The 19,682-nt window shown below is 44.4% G+C and overlaps 1 protein-coding gene across 1 annotated transcript; it reads left to right on the top strand.

Annotated features, from left to right (window-relative positions):
- The first annotated feature begins 5,495 nt into the window (after nt 1-5,495).
- On the top strand, nt 5,496-19,008 carry lsm8 (LSM8 homolog, U6 small nuclear RNA associated). Its single transcript, XM_033038304.1, has 4 exons — nt 5,496-5,608; nt 9,248-9,288; nt 10,499-10,626; nt 18,685-19,008. Exons 1-4 carry the CDS (start codon nt 5,578-5,580, stop codon nt 18,773-18,775), a joined length of 291 nt encoding a protein of 96 aa, XP_032894195.1. The 5' UTR covers nt 5,496-5,577; the 3' UTR covers nt 18,776-19,008.
- The last annotated feature ends 674 nt before the right edge of the window (nt 19,009-19,682 follow it).

The following is a 19,682-nucleotide window of genomic DNA, read 5'->3' as shown; positions in this document are numbered from 1 at the left end:
AAACACTAATAACACTTTTATTTTTCATTGATGGGAAGAATCCTCTGCACCTGATGAAAGGAGGGGGACTGAGTAAGATGGCCAAAAATCACAGCCGTAAGTGGTAGCATTTTATCTAAAATCAATATACAGTGCAAACAGGAAATTATCAAGTTTAGACTTTGAATCATTTGCTATTTCAAACCAACCACCACCAACCACCATTTGCAGTGCTTTATTTCAAACCAACCACCATTTTCAATGCTTTATTTCAAACCAACCACCACCAACAACCATTTGCAGTACTTTATTTCAAAGCAACCACCACCAACAACCATTTGCTGTGCTTTATGTCAAACCAACAACCATTTATATATTCATGACAGTGAGATTTAAAAAATCATGTTATATTGTGAATTCTTGTGTGAATGGGATTAGTTTGTTATTTGGATACTTAGGCTATTTAAAAAATATATCCTTTTCTTAAGAAATGGAATCTACAGGACATTCTTAATGGGAAAGTAGTGGACAGAAAGGCATGTTATGCGTGGTTTGAAGAGCAAAAACTTGTAGTTTACAATGCCAGAATTGAAAAGTTGAGGAAAAACATGGTGTACAGAGTTGCTTATTGGTTACAATCTGAGCAGTATGATGATGTTACTGATTATGATATGTCAATGTACATCCGTACATTGCCATACATCCTGTGGCGGCACGACTCACGTTGCAGCGGCCCCTACAGCCTGTCTGTCTTTAAAACATTTTTTTTTGTCTAGTTAAATGTAGTTGTTCGTGTTTTTTAATACTGTTTTTAACTGTGTATATGTGGGGGGCGGGGGAAACTTAAAAAAATCTCTTCCCTGCACGGGAGACCCGACCTTTTTCCTGTCGGGTCTCCGTTGTCGTTGGGGCCTAGCACCATGGAGCGGTCTCCAGCCGGAACGACCTGGGGACTCCAGTCGTGGAGCTGCGGACTACTCACCATCATGGGGCTGGCCGGCCTCGGAGCGCAGGGAGCGGTGGTGGCTCGCTGCTGTGGCCCGAAGCTGGAGCTCGGAGGCTCCAGCTGCAGACCGGTGGACTGGGACCGGGTGGAGACCACTTTTCGGAGCTCCCGCAACGCAGCTTCTCCCGCCCGTGTCGCGGGGTTAGAACGACCCGGAGCGGGGCCATACATCGCCCGGCGCGGCTTTAATGGCAGCAGGACATTCCAGCGCCCGCTGGGGGCTCCAACATTGTGACGTTTGGGCCTGGAGCGGGGCCGTACATTGACCGGCGCGGCCTTAAATGGCCGTGGGACTTACAATTGCCCGCCTGGGGCTTCGACATCGGGAGAGAAATGGTGCAGGGAAGAGAAAAGACTTTGCCTTCCATCACAGTGAGGAGGAGATTCACTGTGATGGATGTTTGTGTAAATTGAATTGTTTGTATGTCTTGTAGGAATTGTCTTTGTTTGTATGGCTGTGGAAACAGAGTTTCGTTTGAGCCTCACTGAGGTTCAAATGACGTAATTAAAAATATTGTACCAGCTAGCAACTGATCTTCTCCATAAAGACTTGGTCTATTGCTAGATATTGTAATTTATTTACCTATCCGTTATGGACTTACAGCATATAATACAATAATATTAAAGTTCTGATCTTGAGAATATCACATTTTTGAATTTTCAAGGCAGTCTGGGTGTTTATTACTATTTCCGTCACAATGGCAGGGCTGCCAACTCTCACGCTTTGAGCGTGAGACTCACTCATTTCAGCCAATTCTCACGCCCTCACAGTGAAAACAGAATTCTCACGCTGTCTTCAGTCCCTGCACAACAAGGATCCTATAGTGGAGCTATACGATCTTTGCTGCACAGTTTGTCTCTTTGCGCCACATGATAGCGATCTGCACGGTCTGGGGAAGCGCGTCGGTTGACGGCTGTGAGTAACGTCGCGTCTCTTCTCTCTTGGTCGGATGTGCAGCCGCCGGGTGTCAGCGCCTCTGTGTGCCGGTTGTGAGCACTGCGCTGCCGGCCGCCGCTGCAGCCTCACTCCCTCCCTCCTGCCCTTCAACTCACACGGCAGCGCCAGCGCCGCCAATGCACGCTGCACCGTGTCCGCCAGACTCCCCATTGGGCTGCCGGGGAGAGAGAGGGAGGGGGGAAAGAGAGAGAGAGGGAAATAAAAAAAGGGAGGGATGGAGGCAAAGAGAGACAAGGGGAGAGAATGTAGAAAGGGGATGAAGGAAGGAAAGGAGAAAGGGAGAGAAAGAGGAAGGGTGAGGAAAGAGAGTGGGAGGGGAAGAAAGAGGGGGGATGGGGGCAGAAGGGAGGAAGGGGAGGATGGAGGGAGGGAGGGGGAAGGAAAGGTGTGTGTGTGCTTGTGTGTCTGTCTCCCTGTGTGTGTATGTCTTCCTTTGTGTATGTGTCTCCCTGTGTGTGTATGTGTGCCTCCCTGTGTGTGTCTCGTGTGTGTCTCCCTGTGTATGTGCGTGTGTCTCCCTTTGTGTGTGTGCGTCTGTGTGTCTCCCTGTGTGTGTGTCTGTCTCCCTCCCTGTGTGTGTATCTTCCTTTGTGTATGTGTCTCCCTGTGTGTCTGTTGTCACATCCTGGCCTTACGCAGGGCTGCCAACTCTCACGTTTTGAGCGTGAGGGTCACACATTTCAGCCAATTCTCATGCTGATGACAGAATTCTCACGCTGTCTTCAGTCCCTGCACAGTTTGTCTCTTTTGCGCCACATCAGAGCGATCTGTGCGGTCTGTGGAAGAGCGTCAGTTGGCGGTTGTGAGTGACGTCGCATCTCTTCTCTTCTTTCTTGGTTGGATGTGCAGCCGCCGACAACATGAAGCAGCCAGAGATAGAACTAACCGGGTAAGTCAGTTGTAAAACATGGGGGGGATCACAATTAGGCCAATCATCTAGGACAGGGTTCGGGAACCTACGGCACACGGGCTGAATCCGGCCCGTAACCCGAAAAACCACGTTTTGTTTTTCAATTTGTTTTCGCGGGGTCGGGGCAGGTGAGCCGACCTGAGAACTGCAGCCAGTCCCTGGGACGCGAGCTGGTCTGGGAACGGCTGCCAGTCCCTGGGCACGCAGAATGCCAACTTGATCATTATGGACAAATTGGGCCACCCATGTACATGTTGTATAACTCTGACTCTATGCAGATCTGAATGGGCTTAGAATGACCATTTAAGCAAATTTGCCCTCACTTTCCCCATTTTGATTCTTGAGATTAATATCCCTTTGCTCTGTTAACAGCGTTAAAGTACTTATGAGGTAGAGTCAGGAAAGGGAACATGTTATTTTATTTATAGTTTGCATTAATTTGTTAGTTGATTTTTTGTTGACTGCCATCATTTCTGAAATGGTCTTAAAGTAACTTAACTGTTATAAAGCAGTAATAAGTGATTTTTGCCCAAACAATTAGAACTTGCATAAAATGTTTGCATTATTAGCAGGGCTGCCAACTCTCACGCATTGAGCGTGAGACTCACGCATTTCACAAAATTATCATGCTCTCACGCTGATCACAAAATTATATAATGAGAATAGGACCTGTTTTGCTTAACAAATAGTGTAGGAAGGAATTGCAGATGCTGGTTTAAACTGAAGATAGACACTAACAACTAGAAAAACTCAGCAGGCCAGGCAGCATCTCTGGAGAGAAAGAATGGGTGATGATTTGAGTCGAGACATTCAGCCTGAAGAGGTTGAAAACCAGCCATAAAACACAATGACTGGACATGTGTGTTATCCAACTAAGGGCAGAAATCAGAATCATGTGTTCATCTATATTGATGTGACACCATAATAAATATATTACAGAAAAAATAATTTAATGGGGTGGCGCAGTGGTAGAGTTGCTGCCTTACTACCACATGGGTTTTCTCTGGATATTCCGGTTTCTCCCATATCCGAAAGAAGAGCAGGTTTGTAGGTTAATTGGCTTCTGTAAATTCTTACTGGCGTGATGGATGGAATTGGTGTATGATAGATTGCTGGTCGGTGTGGACTTTTTGGGCGGAAGGGCCTGTTTCCATATATATTTTTACATATATATATTAATTTCATTGAACCATATATAATGCCACATATGATTGAATATGTGGCATTATTTTTGTCTTGTTTCTATATTCAAAGGGTAAGGTTGAAACCGTCTGATGAAGGGTTTCTTAGAATAAGGATATTCCTATTTCCTTCGCTCCATAGATGCTGAGTTTCTCCAGCAATTTTGTCTACCTTCGATTCTCCAGTTCCTTCTTGAACAAGGTTGATTGATTTATTTGTGCAGAACAGTGATGGAAGTCTGACTTTTGCTTTGTTTCTCTGAGTTTTTCCTCTATATATATGCATAACAGCATGAATATAATCTGATTTCCATACATGAATATAGTCATTCATGTGCTGCACCTGTTGATCAGAGCCTGGCTCTATTGTGGAATGTAATTAGGAATGTAATTTAGCCTTACCTTATTCATACCTAATCCAATTTAAAGCATAAATGTTGCATTCAAATGCAAGTTAAAAGACTCGCTACAGTATGCACCAGATTGCATAATTTCAAGCTGAAAAATGCAGAAGCTCCCTACCCCCCACCGGTCGCTACGCTCCCTTGCAATTTCTCACTCTTAACTCTCACCCAATGTTGGCAGCCCTGCAACGGTCAATTTTGTAATTGACTACAATTAGGTAATTAACTAATTATATGCTTTAATTTCAGGTCATCCAAGTAAGATGTTTTGTATTTGTTTCAGAATGCTTCAATCTATAATAAATGAACATTTCATTCAGTTCTCTTAATTTTTAAGAAAGTTATGGGCTTTTGACTGTTCTCAATCACAGCTTTTGTGTTAAGTCAACGTAAAAGCAATAGGGAACAAGATGCTAATTTCCAAGTACGAAAATGGCCATAACTTGTTTAATACTGAAGATATGAAAGTGAATTGGGTGTCAAATTAAACTTATTTTTATGCTTTATCTGATGGGATAAATTGCAGACTTGATTTTTAAAATCTCAAAATTTTGTAACATTGCTAGATACATGGGATAGGAAAGGTGCAGGCTTCCCTCTCGATATTCGCTTCCAATGAAGTCGAATGGACAGATATACATGGCAATCAATATAATTAAAGTAGTCTTCATTCGAAAGAAGATTAAAGAAGGTGCAGCACGTCCCCTCCCCATGTTGTGCAGAGAGGCTACCTGAGGCGCTGGGCTGACCCCTCCACACCGTGTACAGTATCTGCCGCCCATTGAGCCGCCTGGCGGGGGCGGGGCTGCGCGGGGAGGGGGCGGGGCTGCGCGGGGCGGGGGCGGGGCTGCGCGGGGCGGGGGCGGGGCTGCGCGGGGCGGGGGCGGGGCTGCGCGGGGCGGGGGCGGGGCTGCGTGTGACGGGGGCGGGGCTGCGCGGGGCGGGGGCGGGGCTGCGCGGGGCGGGGGCGGGGCTGCGCGGGGCGGGGGCGGGGCTGCGCGGGGCGGGGGCGGGGCTGCGCGGGGCGGGGGCGGGGCTGCGCGGGGCGGGGGCGGGGTTGCGCGGGGCGCGCGCTCGGCCGTTGGCTGCTCGGGGCCGCGCGCCGCCAGTGAGCGGGAACGGCCGCCGCTCGCGCCGCCATGACGTCGGCTCTCGAGAACTACATCAACCGTATCCTTAGCGGCGCCCGGACACCGGGCCCGGGACATGGACCACCGGGACGGCACTAGGCCAGTGCCAGGGACCGGCACCAGCGGGCAACGGACGGAGGCAGGGACCGGGCTTTGGGCCGAGGGGGCGGGCAGAAGCTGGGGCCAGCGTGGGTACCGGCGGAGATGGTGGTTGAGAGCAGGACCCGGCGGCGAGGGCATCGGCATCGGCCGGGGCAGGGCAGCGATCGGGGGCGGCGGGGGCCGGAACACCGGCACCGGTGGGGACTGACGGCGGGGGAAGGGACCGGCGGGACCCTGCAAGGTCTGGCACCGAGGGCCTTGGCATGTACCAGCCTAGTGCTTGGACAGCGACCGGGGCCGAAGGTCCGGCGGTCGGCACAGGGCCAGAGGCCGGGTCTGGGTCACGGTGAGGGGCCACGGTTAGTGTCCTGCACCTCAGGGTCAAATTGTGTTAGTTTATTGTCTGTCACAAGGACGGTGAGGTACAGGTACAATGAAGACATTGCTTGAAGCAGCACCACATGCACGTGGCTTCAGACAAACAGATACAAACATAAGATAAACACAAAAAGCTGGAGTAATATAAATTGGTGTAGGGAACTGGAGAGGAAATTGCAGGAGCCCTGACTGAAATTTAAGAGTTGTCATTAAGTGCAGGAGAGGTGCTGGGAGAATGGAGGGTGGCAAATGTTGCGCCTCTATTCAAGAAGGGCTGCATGGAAAAGGCTGGGAACTGTTGGCCAGTGATCAGTAGTTGGAAAGTTACTAGAGAGCATTCTGAGGGGTAGGATATACATGCATTGAGATGGACAAGGGCTGAGTAGCGATAGTCAGAGTGGTTTTGTTCATGGGAGGCCGTGCCTCAGGAATCAGATTGAGTTTTTGAAGATGTAGGCCTGTGACTCGTGGTGTGCCTCAGGGTTCGGTGCTGGGCCCATTACTGTTTGTCATCTATATCAGTGATTTGGATGAGAATGTACATGGCATGATTAGCAAATTTGCAGATGCGGTTTCTAGAGGTTGCAGATGGTTGCCGGAGGTTGCAGGTAGTGGAAGCAGGTAGGGAGACTGACAAAAACCTCCGGGAACCGCACGGAAACCGTGGGTGGGGCGCAAAGTCTCCAGAGGTTTCCGTTCAGGTTTCCTAAGTGGGACAGGGGCATTACATTTCCCTGTTCAATCAACAATTCCTCAGCCCACCTGGCCAACTGATCAAGATTGTGCTGTGATTTTTGACAACCATCTTCACTATCCGCAATACCACCTCCTTTTGTACCATCCTCAAATTTGTGGCCCACCCAAGGTTTCCGTGCGGTTCCCGGAGGTTTTTGTCAGTCTCCCTACCTGCTTCCACTACCTGCAACCTCCGGTAACCGCACGGAAACCTTGGGTGGGGCGCAAAGTCTCCAGAGGTTTCCGTTCAGGTTTCCTAAGTGTGACAGGGGCATTAGGTATTGCATTTTGGAAAGTCTAACCTACACAGTAAATGGTAGGACTCTGGGGTCTTGTACAGCAGAGGGATCTATGCATACAGGTACATAGTTCCATGAAGGTGGTGTCACTTGTAGATAGGGTGGTCAAAAATACTTTTGACACATTGGACTTCAGTCAGAATATTGAGTATAGAAGATTTTGAGGTCATGTTGCAGTTCTATAAGATGTTTGTGTTCAGTTCTGGGCACCATGTTGTCAAGGAAAGATGTCAAGTTGGAAAGGTTGCAGAGAAGATTTACGAGGATGTTGAGAATTGAGAACCAGTTTTAAGGTGAAGGGGGAAAGATATAATAGGAATCTGAGGGGTAACTATTTCACACAAAGGGCGGTTGATGTATGGAACGAACTGCCAGAGGAGGTAGTTGAGACGGGCAATCACAATGTTTAAGACACTACTAGACAGGTAACCGAATAGGACAGGCTTAGAGCGATGTGGGCCAAACGCAGGCAAGTGGGACTAGTGTAGATGGGAAATGTTGGTCCGTGGTGGGCAAGTTGGGTCGAAGGGCCTGTATCCACACTCTGACTCTATAATACACAATCGGAAAACATGTTCATTGTAGTACAAAAAGATGTCCAAGAGGATATCGCCTATATTGACAATTTAGATGAGACATGCAAGGCCTGATTCATGTTTGCTGGTGATACTAAAGTATGTGGTAGACAGTGAAGATGGTTATCAAAAATTACAAAAGGATTACGATTAACTGGGCAGGTGGGCCAGGGAATGGAGTTTACTGCAGATAAGTGCGAAATGTTGCATTTTGGGAAGTCTAACCAGGGCAGGACCTTCACAGTGAAAGGTCTGGCCCTGGGAATTGTAGAGCAGAGGGATCTGAGATGTGTGGTTGCCAAAAAATAACGTCACGGGTAGATAGGGTAGTCAAGAAGGCTTTTGGTGCATTGGCTTCATTGGTCAGATCATGTACAGAAGTTGGGATGTTACAATTGTACAAGACATTGGTGAGGCCACATTTGCAGTATTGTGTTCAGTTTTGGTTGCCCTGCTATCGGAAGGATGTCATTAATCTGGAAAGAGTGCAGAGAAGATTTACAAGGATTGGGGGTCTGAACTATAAGAGAGGTTGGGCAAGCTTGAACATTATTCCTTGGAGCACAGGAGGCTAAGAGGTAATTTTATAGAGGTGTATAAAATCATGAGAGGAATAAATCGGGTAGATGCCCAGAGTGGGGGAATTGAGAACCAGACATAGGTTTAAGGTGAAGGGGGAAAGATATAATAGGAACCTGAAGGCCAACTTTTTCACTCGGGCGTATGGAATGAGCTGTCAGAAGAGGTTGTTGAGGCAGGTACAACAACATGTAAAGGACACTTGGACAGGTACATGGATAGGAAAAGTTCAGAGGGATATGGGCCAAATGCAAGCAAATGGGACTAGCTTAGATGTGGTGGCATCTTGGTCAGCATGAACGAATTGGGCTGAAGGGTGTATTTCCGTGCTGGATGATTCCTTGATTCTATGTGTTTTGTCAATGTAGGATTAGGGTAAAGGTGTTGGTCAGTTGAACCGGATAGCTGTAGCTGTTCTGAGGAGCTGGAGTCAGGCTCCTGCATCCTGTGGAGCTTCTCACCGTCCCCTCCCCCCGTCCCCCACCCCCCCTCGGTTCCATTGAGCATCTGGGGTCAGACCATGCCTTATAATGAAGGGCTGAGAGTTTGAGAGTGGATCACATTCAGTTCCCTGCATCCCGGGATATTGGATAGGGTCCAAAATATATTTGAGTTTGTGAGTGGGATAGAAATGAATGACAGTAGCGTTTGGAGAGATGCATGTTAGCAAGGTCAATTATGACTTTATGTAACTGCCTTGTTGAAGGCCTGGGAATACTTGCATGTGAAGACAAGATTTTGAATTGTGTATTAAAGTGAACTTGAATGCCAATTAGATGGGGGGAAGTTGCTGATAGGATTGGTTGTGAATGCAGTTTAGTGTTGAATCATTGAGTTTTTGTTCAAGGTTAGGAGTATGTTTCTCACCTTCTTGATGGTTAACCTATAAATCTAACAATTGAAGTAATTGTGAAGCTGAGGATAGTATTAGAGAATGTTCACGTTTAGTATACTCTGCAATGTTGATTGAACAGAAAAGACAAATCGATTTATCTTAACCAGAGTCTTCAGGTACAGTTGCAGTGGTCACAGCAGATGGAAGAATGATTGTGGTAAGTCAATTCTCAAATTGGAAATCTTATTAATGAATTAGAAAATTATATTCCTGATACGAGAGAATTCAAATTTGGAGAGCACAGAAGATTCCCCTCCCTTTTATGTAGAATTTGTTAGTTGGTAAAAATGCCAAAAGTTATCGTTAAATACAGTTGTGATTGTGCTGCTACCCAGTAATATAATGCAAGTATTTTTGATGGTTTTCTATCATAAAAGTTACCTCTGGACTTTTGTCATTAGAATAAAGAAATATAAAAGGAAATGTGACATTTTGAGTATGGGGGGTTTAATAAGCGAAAGAAGGAATGCTACCACTGGTCAATAACCCAGAAACCCAACAAATAACATAACATTATCCCAGTAACTGTTCTAGAAATAGAATTCAATTACAAATGAAAAGCTTAAGGATAATTAAACAAAGAAACAAAAAGTGGTTATGGGTGAAAGGGAATCGAGTAGCTGTTTCAGAGCTAGCATTGGTATGCAAGGACATTCTGTGAATGTGGAAGCCTTGGTACTGTCAGGTAGACAAACCCTGATTTGAGCCAACACGTTCATACCTCTCAAAAACAGTTTCCCCAGTTTTATGCATTCTTGAGCAATTAAAACAAATATTTTGCTTTACTAGGTTGCACGATGCAGACTGATTAAAAATCAGATTTAATTGCCTAAATTTGTTTCCCCCCTTCAGTAGATTTGTTGCAGAACATACTGCAAGTTGGAGATGTAAATTGATTTGCCATTGAACTACATGTGATTGATATAGCATAGTTAATTTCCCTGAAATTGATCATTAATATTTTAGTATGTAAGTTGATGAAAAGGATTTTATGGTTGCTGGTCCTCAAAGATGCTTAAGGTCTTCAAAGATGCTCCTGCACCACTGTCTCCACCTTTTCCCTCATCGTGGCATCTAATGATCTATCTGCCTAAATGCCTGTCTCACTACTCTCTTTTAAACAGCTGGTTGCTTCTGGCAACATGGTAGCCTAATATTCCATTCCTCTTCACCAGTGTATGGTTTTTAGATCGCCGCCGTTTAGTCACTGTCATCCCCAGTATCTATCGTGATGCATCAATGTTAGGATTGTTTTCAAAATCACTGGTTAAGAAAATATAAAGCTAAACCAACCAATAGTAGTTTGGATTGAACACATCCATGTATAAATGTTTGAACTGCTTTTATTTGTTTTGCTTTAATGGTAGGGTACGTTAAAGGGGTTTGATCAGACCATCAACCTAATCCTAGATGAAAGTCACGAGCGGGTTTTCAGTTCACAACAAGGTGTGGAACAAGTAGTACTTGGCTTGTACATAGTGCGAGGAGACAATGTGTAAGTATTTGGAGATTTGTTCATTTTTCTACCAATAAGAACACAAATTAGGAACTGAAATAGGCCACCTGGCCCTACAAGGCTGCCCCACCACGCTGTTTGATCATGGCAAATCTGCGTTGATTTCAGCTTCTCTTCCGTGCCTGTTTTACATCACCTTTAATTCCCTGATATTTCAAAAAATTATCTGCCTCCACTGTAAATTTAATGATTTACCCTCCACAACCCTGTGGGTTAGACAGTTCTGTGGCAAGAAATTTCTACACATCGCTGTTTTAAATTACTGCTTCTTTGTAATTATGCTACCATGTCCTGATAGGCTCATTTCTGACTATATTATTCTTATTTTTGTATATTAAATTAACATATGATATTTAACAATATATTTGGTGCTTTATTTTTGATAGAAATTAATTTGGACGGAGAGAAAATCAACTATTACTAAAGTGCAATAACCATTGTACTGTTTTTTGCTTTTTATATGGTACTAACTGCTGATCAGCAATCAAAATACAAAATAATTTGTCATTCAACAAGGCCACAGGTCCTTGGTTCCACCATGTTTGTGCCAGCCATCCAGTACCTAAATCTACCAATCCCATTTTCCAGTACTTGATTTGTCACCATCTGTATCCTGAAGTTCCTGCCCAAGGAGTGAAGAAAACAACGTATACCAGATTTTAACCAGCTTTTGAGTGGAAAAAAATCTTTCTCATAAACCCTACAAATCCTACTCCTTACCCATAAGTATATTCCCTCTGCTTATGGACATCTTTGCTGTTTGGTTATGGATAGCTCTACTGAAGGAAAGGATTCTTACATCATAAGTGATAGGAGCAGAATTAGGCCATTCGGCCCATCAAGACTACGCCATACAATCATTGCTGATATGTTTCCCTCTCAACCCCATTCTCCTGCCTTCTCCTTGTAACCCTTGACATCTGAACTAATCAAGAATCTATCAATCTCCACCTTTAAAATATCCATTGAATTCCACAAATTCACCACCCTCTAACTAAAGAAATTGCTCATCGTCTTTCTAAAGGTATGTCCTTTTATTTTGAGGTTATGGCCTTTGGTCCTAGACTCCCATAAGTTGGAAACATCCTCTCCACATCCACTCTATCTAGGTCTTTCACTATTTGGTAAGTTTCAATGCGGTTTCCCCTCATCGTTCTAAGCTCCGGCGAGTACAGGCCCAGTGCTGTCAAACACTCATCATGTGTTAACCCAATCATTCCTGGGATCATTCTCATAAACCTTCTCTGGACCCTCTCCAAAACCAGCACATCCTTTCTCAGATCTGGGGCCCAAAACTGCTCACAGTAGACCTAAATGCAGTCCGACCAGTGCCTTAAAGCCTCAGCATTACATCCCGATTTTATATTCTGGTCCTCTTGAAATATATATTAGCATTGCTTTCACCTTCCTTACTATCTATTCGGCTTGCAAATTACCTTTATGGGAATCGTGTACCAGCACTCCCAAGTCCTGATTTCTGAATTATCTCCCCATTTAGAAAATAGTCTATGCCTTTATTCTTATTACCAAAATGCATGACTCTATACTTTAGTACACTGTATTCCACCTGCACTTCTTTGCCCATTCTCACAACCTGCCTAGTCCTGCAAAGTCCCTGCTTTCTCTACACTACCTGCCCCTCCACCTATCTTCATATCATCTGCAAATATGGCCAGAATGCCTCATCCTAATCATTGATATGTAAAGTGAAGAGTAGTGGCTAGTCACTGGCAGCCAACCAGTAAAAGCCTCCTTTATTTCTATGCTTTGTCTTTACCATCCAATCAATCTACTATCCATACGAGTATGTTTAAGAAAGAACTGCAGATGCTGGAAAAATCGAAGGTAGACAAAAATGCTGGAGAAACTCAGTGAGTGAGGCAGCATCTATGGAGCGAAGGAATAGGCGACGTTTTGGGTCGAGACCCTTCTTCAGACACCATACAAGTATCTTCCCTCTGATACCATGGGCTCTCCTCTTCTTTAGCCTCACGTGCAGCACCTTATCATAGGTCTTCTGAAAATCCAGGTAAACAACATCTGCTGACTCCTTTGTCTATAATGCCTCAAAGAATTCCAACAGGTTTGTCAGGCAACATCTCCCTTTCACAAAACCATGCTGACTTCGACCACTTCCTATTTTATTGAGCTTCTAAGTACTCAGAACCCTCATCCTTTATAATGGGCTCTAAAATCTTACCAACTACTGAAGTCGGGCTAACTGCCTATAATTTCCCCTCTTCTGCTTTGCTCCCTTCTTGAACAGCGGAGTAATATTTGCAATTTCCCAATTGTCTGGAACCACTCCTGACTAGTGATTCTTGAAATATCACTACTAATGCCACCACAATCTTAAAAGCCACCTTTTTCAGAATTCTGGGGTACAGACCATCTGGTCCAGGTGACTTATCCACATTCAGACCTTTCAGCTTCCCAAGGACCTTCTCCAGGGTGCACCTTCATCAACTGACTTGAATTTCATGCATATGGCTGATGTCTTCCACTGTGAAGATTGATACAAAAGACCTTTTCAATTTATCTGACATTTCTTTATTCCCCATTATAACTTCTCCAGCATCATTTTCCAGCAGTCCAATGTCCACTCTTGCCTTTTTCTTACTCTTATATATATCTGAAGAAACATTTGCTATCCTCTTTTATATTATTGGCTAGCTTACTTTCATATTTCATCTTTTATGCCTTTTAAACTGATTTTTTGGCTACCTTCTGTAGCAATGTTACAACATTTTGAGATTTTAAAAATCAAGTCTGCAATTTATCCCATCAGATGAAGCATAAAAAGAAGTTTAATTTGACACCTAATTCACTTTCATATCTCAAGTATTTAAAAAGTTATGGCCATTTTCATACTCGGAAATTAGCATCTTGTTCCCTATTGATTTTCTATGGACATAACAAAAAAGCTGTGATCGTGGACAGTCAAAAGCACATAACTTTCTTAAAAATTAAGAGAACTGAATGAAATTTTCAGTTATCATAGATTGAAGCATTCTGAAACAAATATAAAATAATCTTACTTGGATGACCTGAAATGAAAGCATATAATTAGTTACCCAATTGTAGCTAATTTCAAACTTCAATTACTAGATCTAAACATCTATCCATTTCTTAATAAATGATTAACATTTTTAAATAGCCTAAGTGTCCAAATAATATTCACAAATAATTCACAATAAAACATGATTTTTAAATCTCATTTACATTAATTTATAGGCCAAATGGAAGGAATTTAGTGTTCAATTGCTGTAAATTAAAGTCCATTTGAATCTGCTTTCTAGTGGGATCCTGTGAACGTGCTGGTTTAGAACGTTCACATTGTGGTAGATTTGTGCCCTCAAATGCCCAGAAAAATACTGCGGGATATAATGGGGCCCAAATTAGCTACTCGCAACATTAAACTTTGTATAAAGAGATCTTAAGAAGCCCTTTTTAACGTAAAAATAAACAGCCTACCTTCCGTTTTCCCCTGTATGAGATCCGTCCCGTTGTCGGCGGTCGCGGGTTTAGAGGTTAATTTTTAACCCACTATAACAAGTAAATAAAGCCCTTAAAACTAATAATAGCTCCAGCTACGGAATCTTCCAGCGATTTTTCGTTAATAATTAACTAGGCTGAAAAACCTCGATTTGAACAGCCTAGGGAAAATCGCGTTTTAAACCCGCCCCCCTCTAAACGGCGCCAAAATCACGCACACTGGCTGGGACAGATTTTCAGCGATCTTCAGGTAGGCTTTGCAACATACCTACCTTTTGTTGTTTTTTTTAAAAGCTTCCAATTTCTCTAGTTTCCCACTAATCTTTGTGATGTTATATGCCTTCTCTTTCAGTTTTATGCCGTCTTTGACTTCCCTGGTCAGCCACGGTCGCCTCATTCTCCCCTAGAATCTTTCCTCCTCTTTGGAATGAAAAGATGCTGCGTCTTTTGAATTATTCCCAGAAATTCCTGCATTGCTGTTCCACCATCATTTCTGCTGGGGTCCCTTTCTAATCAACCCTAGCCAGCTCCAACCTCATGCCTCTGTAGTTTGCTGAGCTGTAATATCGACACATCCAATTTGATCTTCTCCCTCTCAAATTGCAGGTTGAATTTTATCATATGGTCTACCTCCTAATGGTTTCTTTACCTTTAGCTCCCTAATCAAATCTGCTTCAATACACCACACCAAATCCAGAATTGCCTTTTCCCTTGTAGGCTCCACTACAAGCTGCTCCAAGAAACTATCTTGCAGGTACTCTACGAATTCCCGCTCTTGGGGTCCAGTGCCAACCTGATTTTCCCAATCAATCTGCATTTTTATATCACGCATGACCACTGTAGCATTATCATTCTTGCATGCCAATTGTATTTGCTGATGTAATTTGTACCCTATTGTACCCTATATCCTGGCCTGTAAATAACTCCCATCAGGGTCCTTTTTACTCCTCCAGTTTCTTTGTTCTACCCACAAGGGTTCTTACTTCTCCTGTTCCTATTTCACCCTCCGCACTGATTTCTGTACTGGTCACAGGATACCTTCACCCTCTGCCTTTTATCTTCAAGCCAATCTGGATCCAAATTGTCTTGAATACAATGTGCCAAAAGGCATTGAATCACATGGATGCTTATCTTTTGGACCAGTCTCTCACATGGGAACTTGTCAAAGGCTGTACCGAAATCCATGCCGATCATTTCAAGTACATTACCCACATTGACACAGCTAGTGTCTAGGAATGAATTTCTGAAAATTTCAAATTGGTCAGACAGCATCTGGCGATGAGTCCGAATATCGACCGATTGACCAAATGGTGCCATCACAACAACTTGGCCCTCAATATCAGTAAAACCAATGAACTGATTCTGGACTTTGGAAGAGGAAGGATGAGGACCCACAAACCTTTTTGGTCAAAAACTTTACATTTCTGGGCGTGCATATTTCTGAAGATCTTTCCTGGACCCAGCATTGATGCAATTATAAATAATTCAACGCCTCTACTTCCTGAGTAAATTAAGGAGATTCGGTATGTCAAAGAGGATTCTCTTGAACTTCTACAGGTGCACAGTAGAGAGCATATTGACTGGTTGCATCATGGCCTGGTTCGGCAACTTGGAACATCCAGGAGCAAAAAGACTGCAAACAGTTGTGAACACTGCCCAGTCCCTCACCGGCTCTGACCTCCCCACCATCAAAGGAATCTATCGGAGTCGCTGCCTCAAAAAGGCAGCCAGCATAATCAGAGACCCACACAATCCTGGCCACACACACATTTCACCACTGCCACCGGGAAGAAGGTACAGGAGCCTGAAAACTAACTTTCAGGTTCAGGAACAGCTTCTTCTCTACAGCCATCAGGCTATTAAACACTACAACCTCAAATAAGCTCTGAACTACAATAGATTATTATTATTATTGTACTACTATTTGTTTTTTGAATATATGTGTGTGTGTAGATATATAATAAGTGTGTGTATGTACTTGTATGTATAGGTAGACACAAAATGCTGGAGTAACTCAGCGGGTATGTATGTATATATATATCTATGCTATTACTAAAACTCATCTGCCCTGTAATTAAATTTGCACATAAACGCTACCCTATATCGCTAGGATTTTTTCGCCACCTTCCTCACCACTCACCGTTCTCCTCTGCTCCAAGCGCACCAAGTTTTGTTCCGATCGGTGAAATAATAGAAAAGTTACGAAGGTTTAAAAAAAATCGTGAGATCAGCAGATTGGACTTCTCTCCTGTCAGTCACCATGAAGGTAACGCCCCTTCCGGGTGCGAGGAGAATAAAGCCCCGGAGGGTGTGAGTGTGTGTGTTTGTGTGAATCCGGAGGTCGCGCTCAATCCGGAGGTCGCGCTCAGTCCAGAAATCAGACCCGAGTCCAATGCTCAGTCCAGAAGTCAGGTGTGAGTATAATCAAAGAGTTTTACTGTCATATGTCCTGGATGTGTGTGTGAGATGGAGTGTGTGTGAGATGGAGTGTGTGTGTGTGTGTGTGTGTGTGTGTGTGTGTGTGTGTGTGTGTGTGTGTGTGTGTGTGTGTGTGTGTGTGTGTGTGTGTGTGTGTGTGTGTGTGTGTGTGTGTGTGTGTGTGTGTGTGTGTGTGTGTGTGTGTGTGTGTGTGTGTGTGTGTGTGTGCGCGCGCGCGATGGAGGGTGCGCGCGCGCGCGATGGAGGGGGTGCGGGCGCGATGGAGGGGGTGCGGGCGCGATGGAGGGGGTGCGGGCGCGATGGAGGGTGTGCGGGCGCGATGGAGGGTGTGCGGGCGCGATGGAGGGTGTGCGGGCGCGATGGAGGGTGTGCGGGCGCGATGGAGGGTGTGCGGGCGCGATGGAGGGTGTGCGGGCGTGATGGAGGGTGTGCGGGCGTGATGGAGGGTGTGCGGGCGTGATGGAGGGTGTGAGCGCGTGATGGAGGGTGTGCGCGCGTGATGGAGGGGGTGCGCGCGAGAGATGGAGGGTGTGTGAGCGTGAGATGGAGGGTGTGTGAGATGGAGGATGTGAGAGATGGAGGGTGTGAGAGATGGAGCATGTGTGAGAGATGGAGGGTGTGTGCGTGTGTGAGAGATGGAGGGTGTGAGAGATGGAGTGTGTGAGATGGAGGGTGAGTGAGATGGATGATATGTGTGTGTGAGATGGACGGTGTGAGCGACTGAACTGAGTCCTCCTGCCGTGAGTGACTGAACTGCGAGTCCTCCAGCCGTGAGTGACTGAACTGCGAGTCCACCAGCCGTGAGTGAATGAACTGTGAGTCCTCCAGCCGTGAGTGACTGAACTGTGAGTCCAAGAATCCATTCGGCCCACAATGTCTATACCAGCCCTCTGCAAATCAGTCCCTTCGGCCCACAACACCCATACTAGCACTCCAGAAAGCTCCCCCAACCCCACTGGCCACCAATAGTTGAATTGGTGGAGAGGTGGAATATAGTGTTCGGGGACCAGCCCTCCCATGTGAAAATGGGTCCACTTAGTCTAGTGCGCGCACACACACACACACACACACACACACACTATATTACATATTCTGTTCTGTAGCAAGTAAGAATTTCATTGTTCTATCTGGGACATATGACAATAAAACACTCTTGACTCTTATCAAAACAACACTGTCTGAATATGAATCTGAATCTATCCCTAATCAATCTTTGCGCTCTCCATGTACAGATTCATCCTGTCTGACATTTGTTTGTCATTAATTTCCCTACTATTAATGCCAGACTATCGGGTCAAAGATTACTTGGTTTATCACCGCTATCCTCCTTGAATAAAGGTAACACGTTTGCTGCAATCCTGTCATGTGGCACGTTTTCTGAGGACAGAGATTTGAACCTTTCTCTTGGAATTCCAGTAATCTCCTTTGCCTCCCATGGTATTCTGGGATGCACCTCATCAGGGTGTGGTAATTTATCCACCTTTAAACCTGTCATATGCTTTTTTTTTAAATTCAGCCCTCATGGTCCCTTGACATCCAGGATTCTTTGGACATTGGCCTTGCTTTTATTGTAATGGGAGTCTCTTAGTCTTGGTCTCGCACTGATTCCTGCATGTAGTTGCTCCCAGTCTACTTTTGTCTGCTCCTGAATTATATTGAAGTCAACTTTCCCTCAATTAACTTCTATGCTTGTCCTTCTCCGTAACAAAGCTGAAATTTACAAAATTATGGTCATTATTGTTTTCCAGTGACCTTTAATTGCCCAACTATATTGCCCAAGACTAGATCCAGTCCTGCATTTGTCCATGTACTGGCTTAAAACCTGGGAATAAAGGTAGAAATTCCTTTTAAACAATTATTACTGTGTTTTGGGTGCACCAAAGCAATGCTTGAAGCTTTAACTTGGAGTTTATCTGCTCCAAATAATTGATAGATAGGCAGCTACTCTAAATTGTTTGGAAAGCGTTTTTTTTTAATTCACCCCCCCCCACCCCCAATATTTCCGGGTTTAACTTGGATGAATTGAGTTGTAATGTTTTACCTTGTGTCACTCATAAAAAATTATGATTATAACTACTTGTATCTTGTACATCTTTATTGCAGGGCCGTGATTGGTGAAATAGATGAAGAAACAGATTCTGCTTTGGATCTGGGGAATATCAGAGCTGAACCTTTAAATTCTGTGGTCCATTGAAAGATGTGAGAACTTTGTGAATGCATAGATAGCTTTGAGGAGAACTGGAACTGATGCTTTCACAAATGTGCACCATCCTCGAGGATATTTGTAGTTCTGAAGGAAGAAAAGCTATTTCGTACCTGAACATTTTTATGTCTTTGTAGTTTGAATATTTACATACATATTTCTTATGTATTGAGTTCTTGCTGACCAATTGAAAATAAACTTAATGAAATTTTAACTTAAACTCATCACTGATCAATTAAAGTGTTTTTCTTTTACATTTTCTTAATCTATTTCAATTATAGTTAAATTCAAACAACTTAAGGGCCTGTCACACTTGGACGACCTAATCCACGAGTTTAGAAGACCCCAGATGAGTTGAAAAAAATGCCAAGTTCGTGTTGACTCGCCGAAGTAAAAGACCTCCTACGACTATGTCTACGACCTTCTACAACCCCCCTCGACCTCAGTCTTCCACACCTAAGACCAACTATGACTAGCTACGAGTGGAAAATGATCACATGATAAAATGATGTCATGTTTGCATTTTTTTTCCTCGGGTCAGTTACCGACCAACGACTACCTACGACTACCATCACGACCTACCTGCGAGTCAAAAGTATCAATTTTGTCCATGCCAACCTTTTTTACTCATGGACATTTTTTTATCAGGCTGGAAAAAATGGCGCGACCTATTGAGACCATGAGTGCGCAGAGACCACTCACGAGCATGAGGAAGAGTTACAAAGACCACCTACGACCTCGAGGCGACCATGCTGCGAGTACGAGTCAAGGACAAACTCGGCAGGTCGCCAATTGGGTCGTTAAAGTGGGACGGTCTTTAATTAACTAATGTTTACAAAGTGCAAATGCTGACAGACCTAGTTCCCAGATTTAAAAGTACATCACGATAATGTAATTT

This window comes from Amblyraja radiata, chromosome 19 (assembly GCF_010909765.2).
Source record: "Amblyraja radiata isolate CabotCenter1 chromosome 19, sAmbRad1.1.pri, whole genome shotgun sequence".
NCBI classification, from domain to species: domain Eukaryota; kingdom Metazoa; phylum Chordata; class Chondrichthyes; order Rajiformes; family Rajidae; genus Amblyraja; species Amblyraja radiata.
This window is presented reverse-complemented; position numbering and strand designations above follow the sequence as displayed.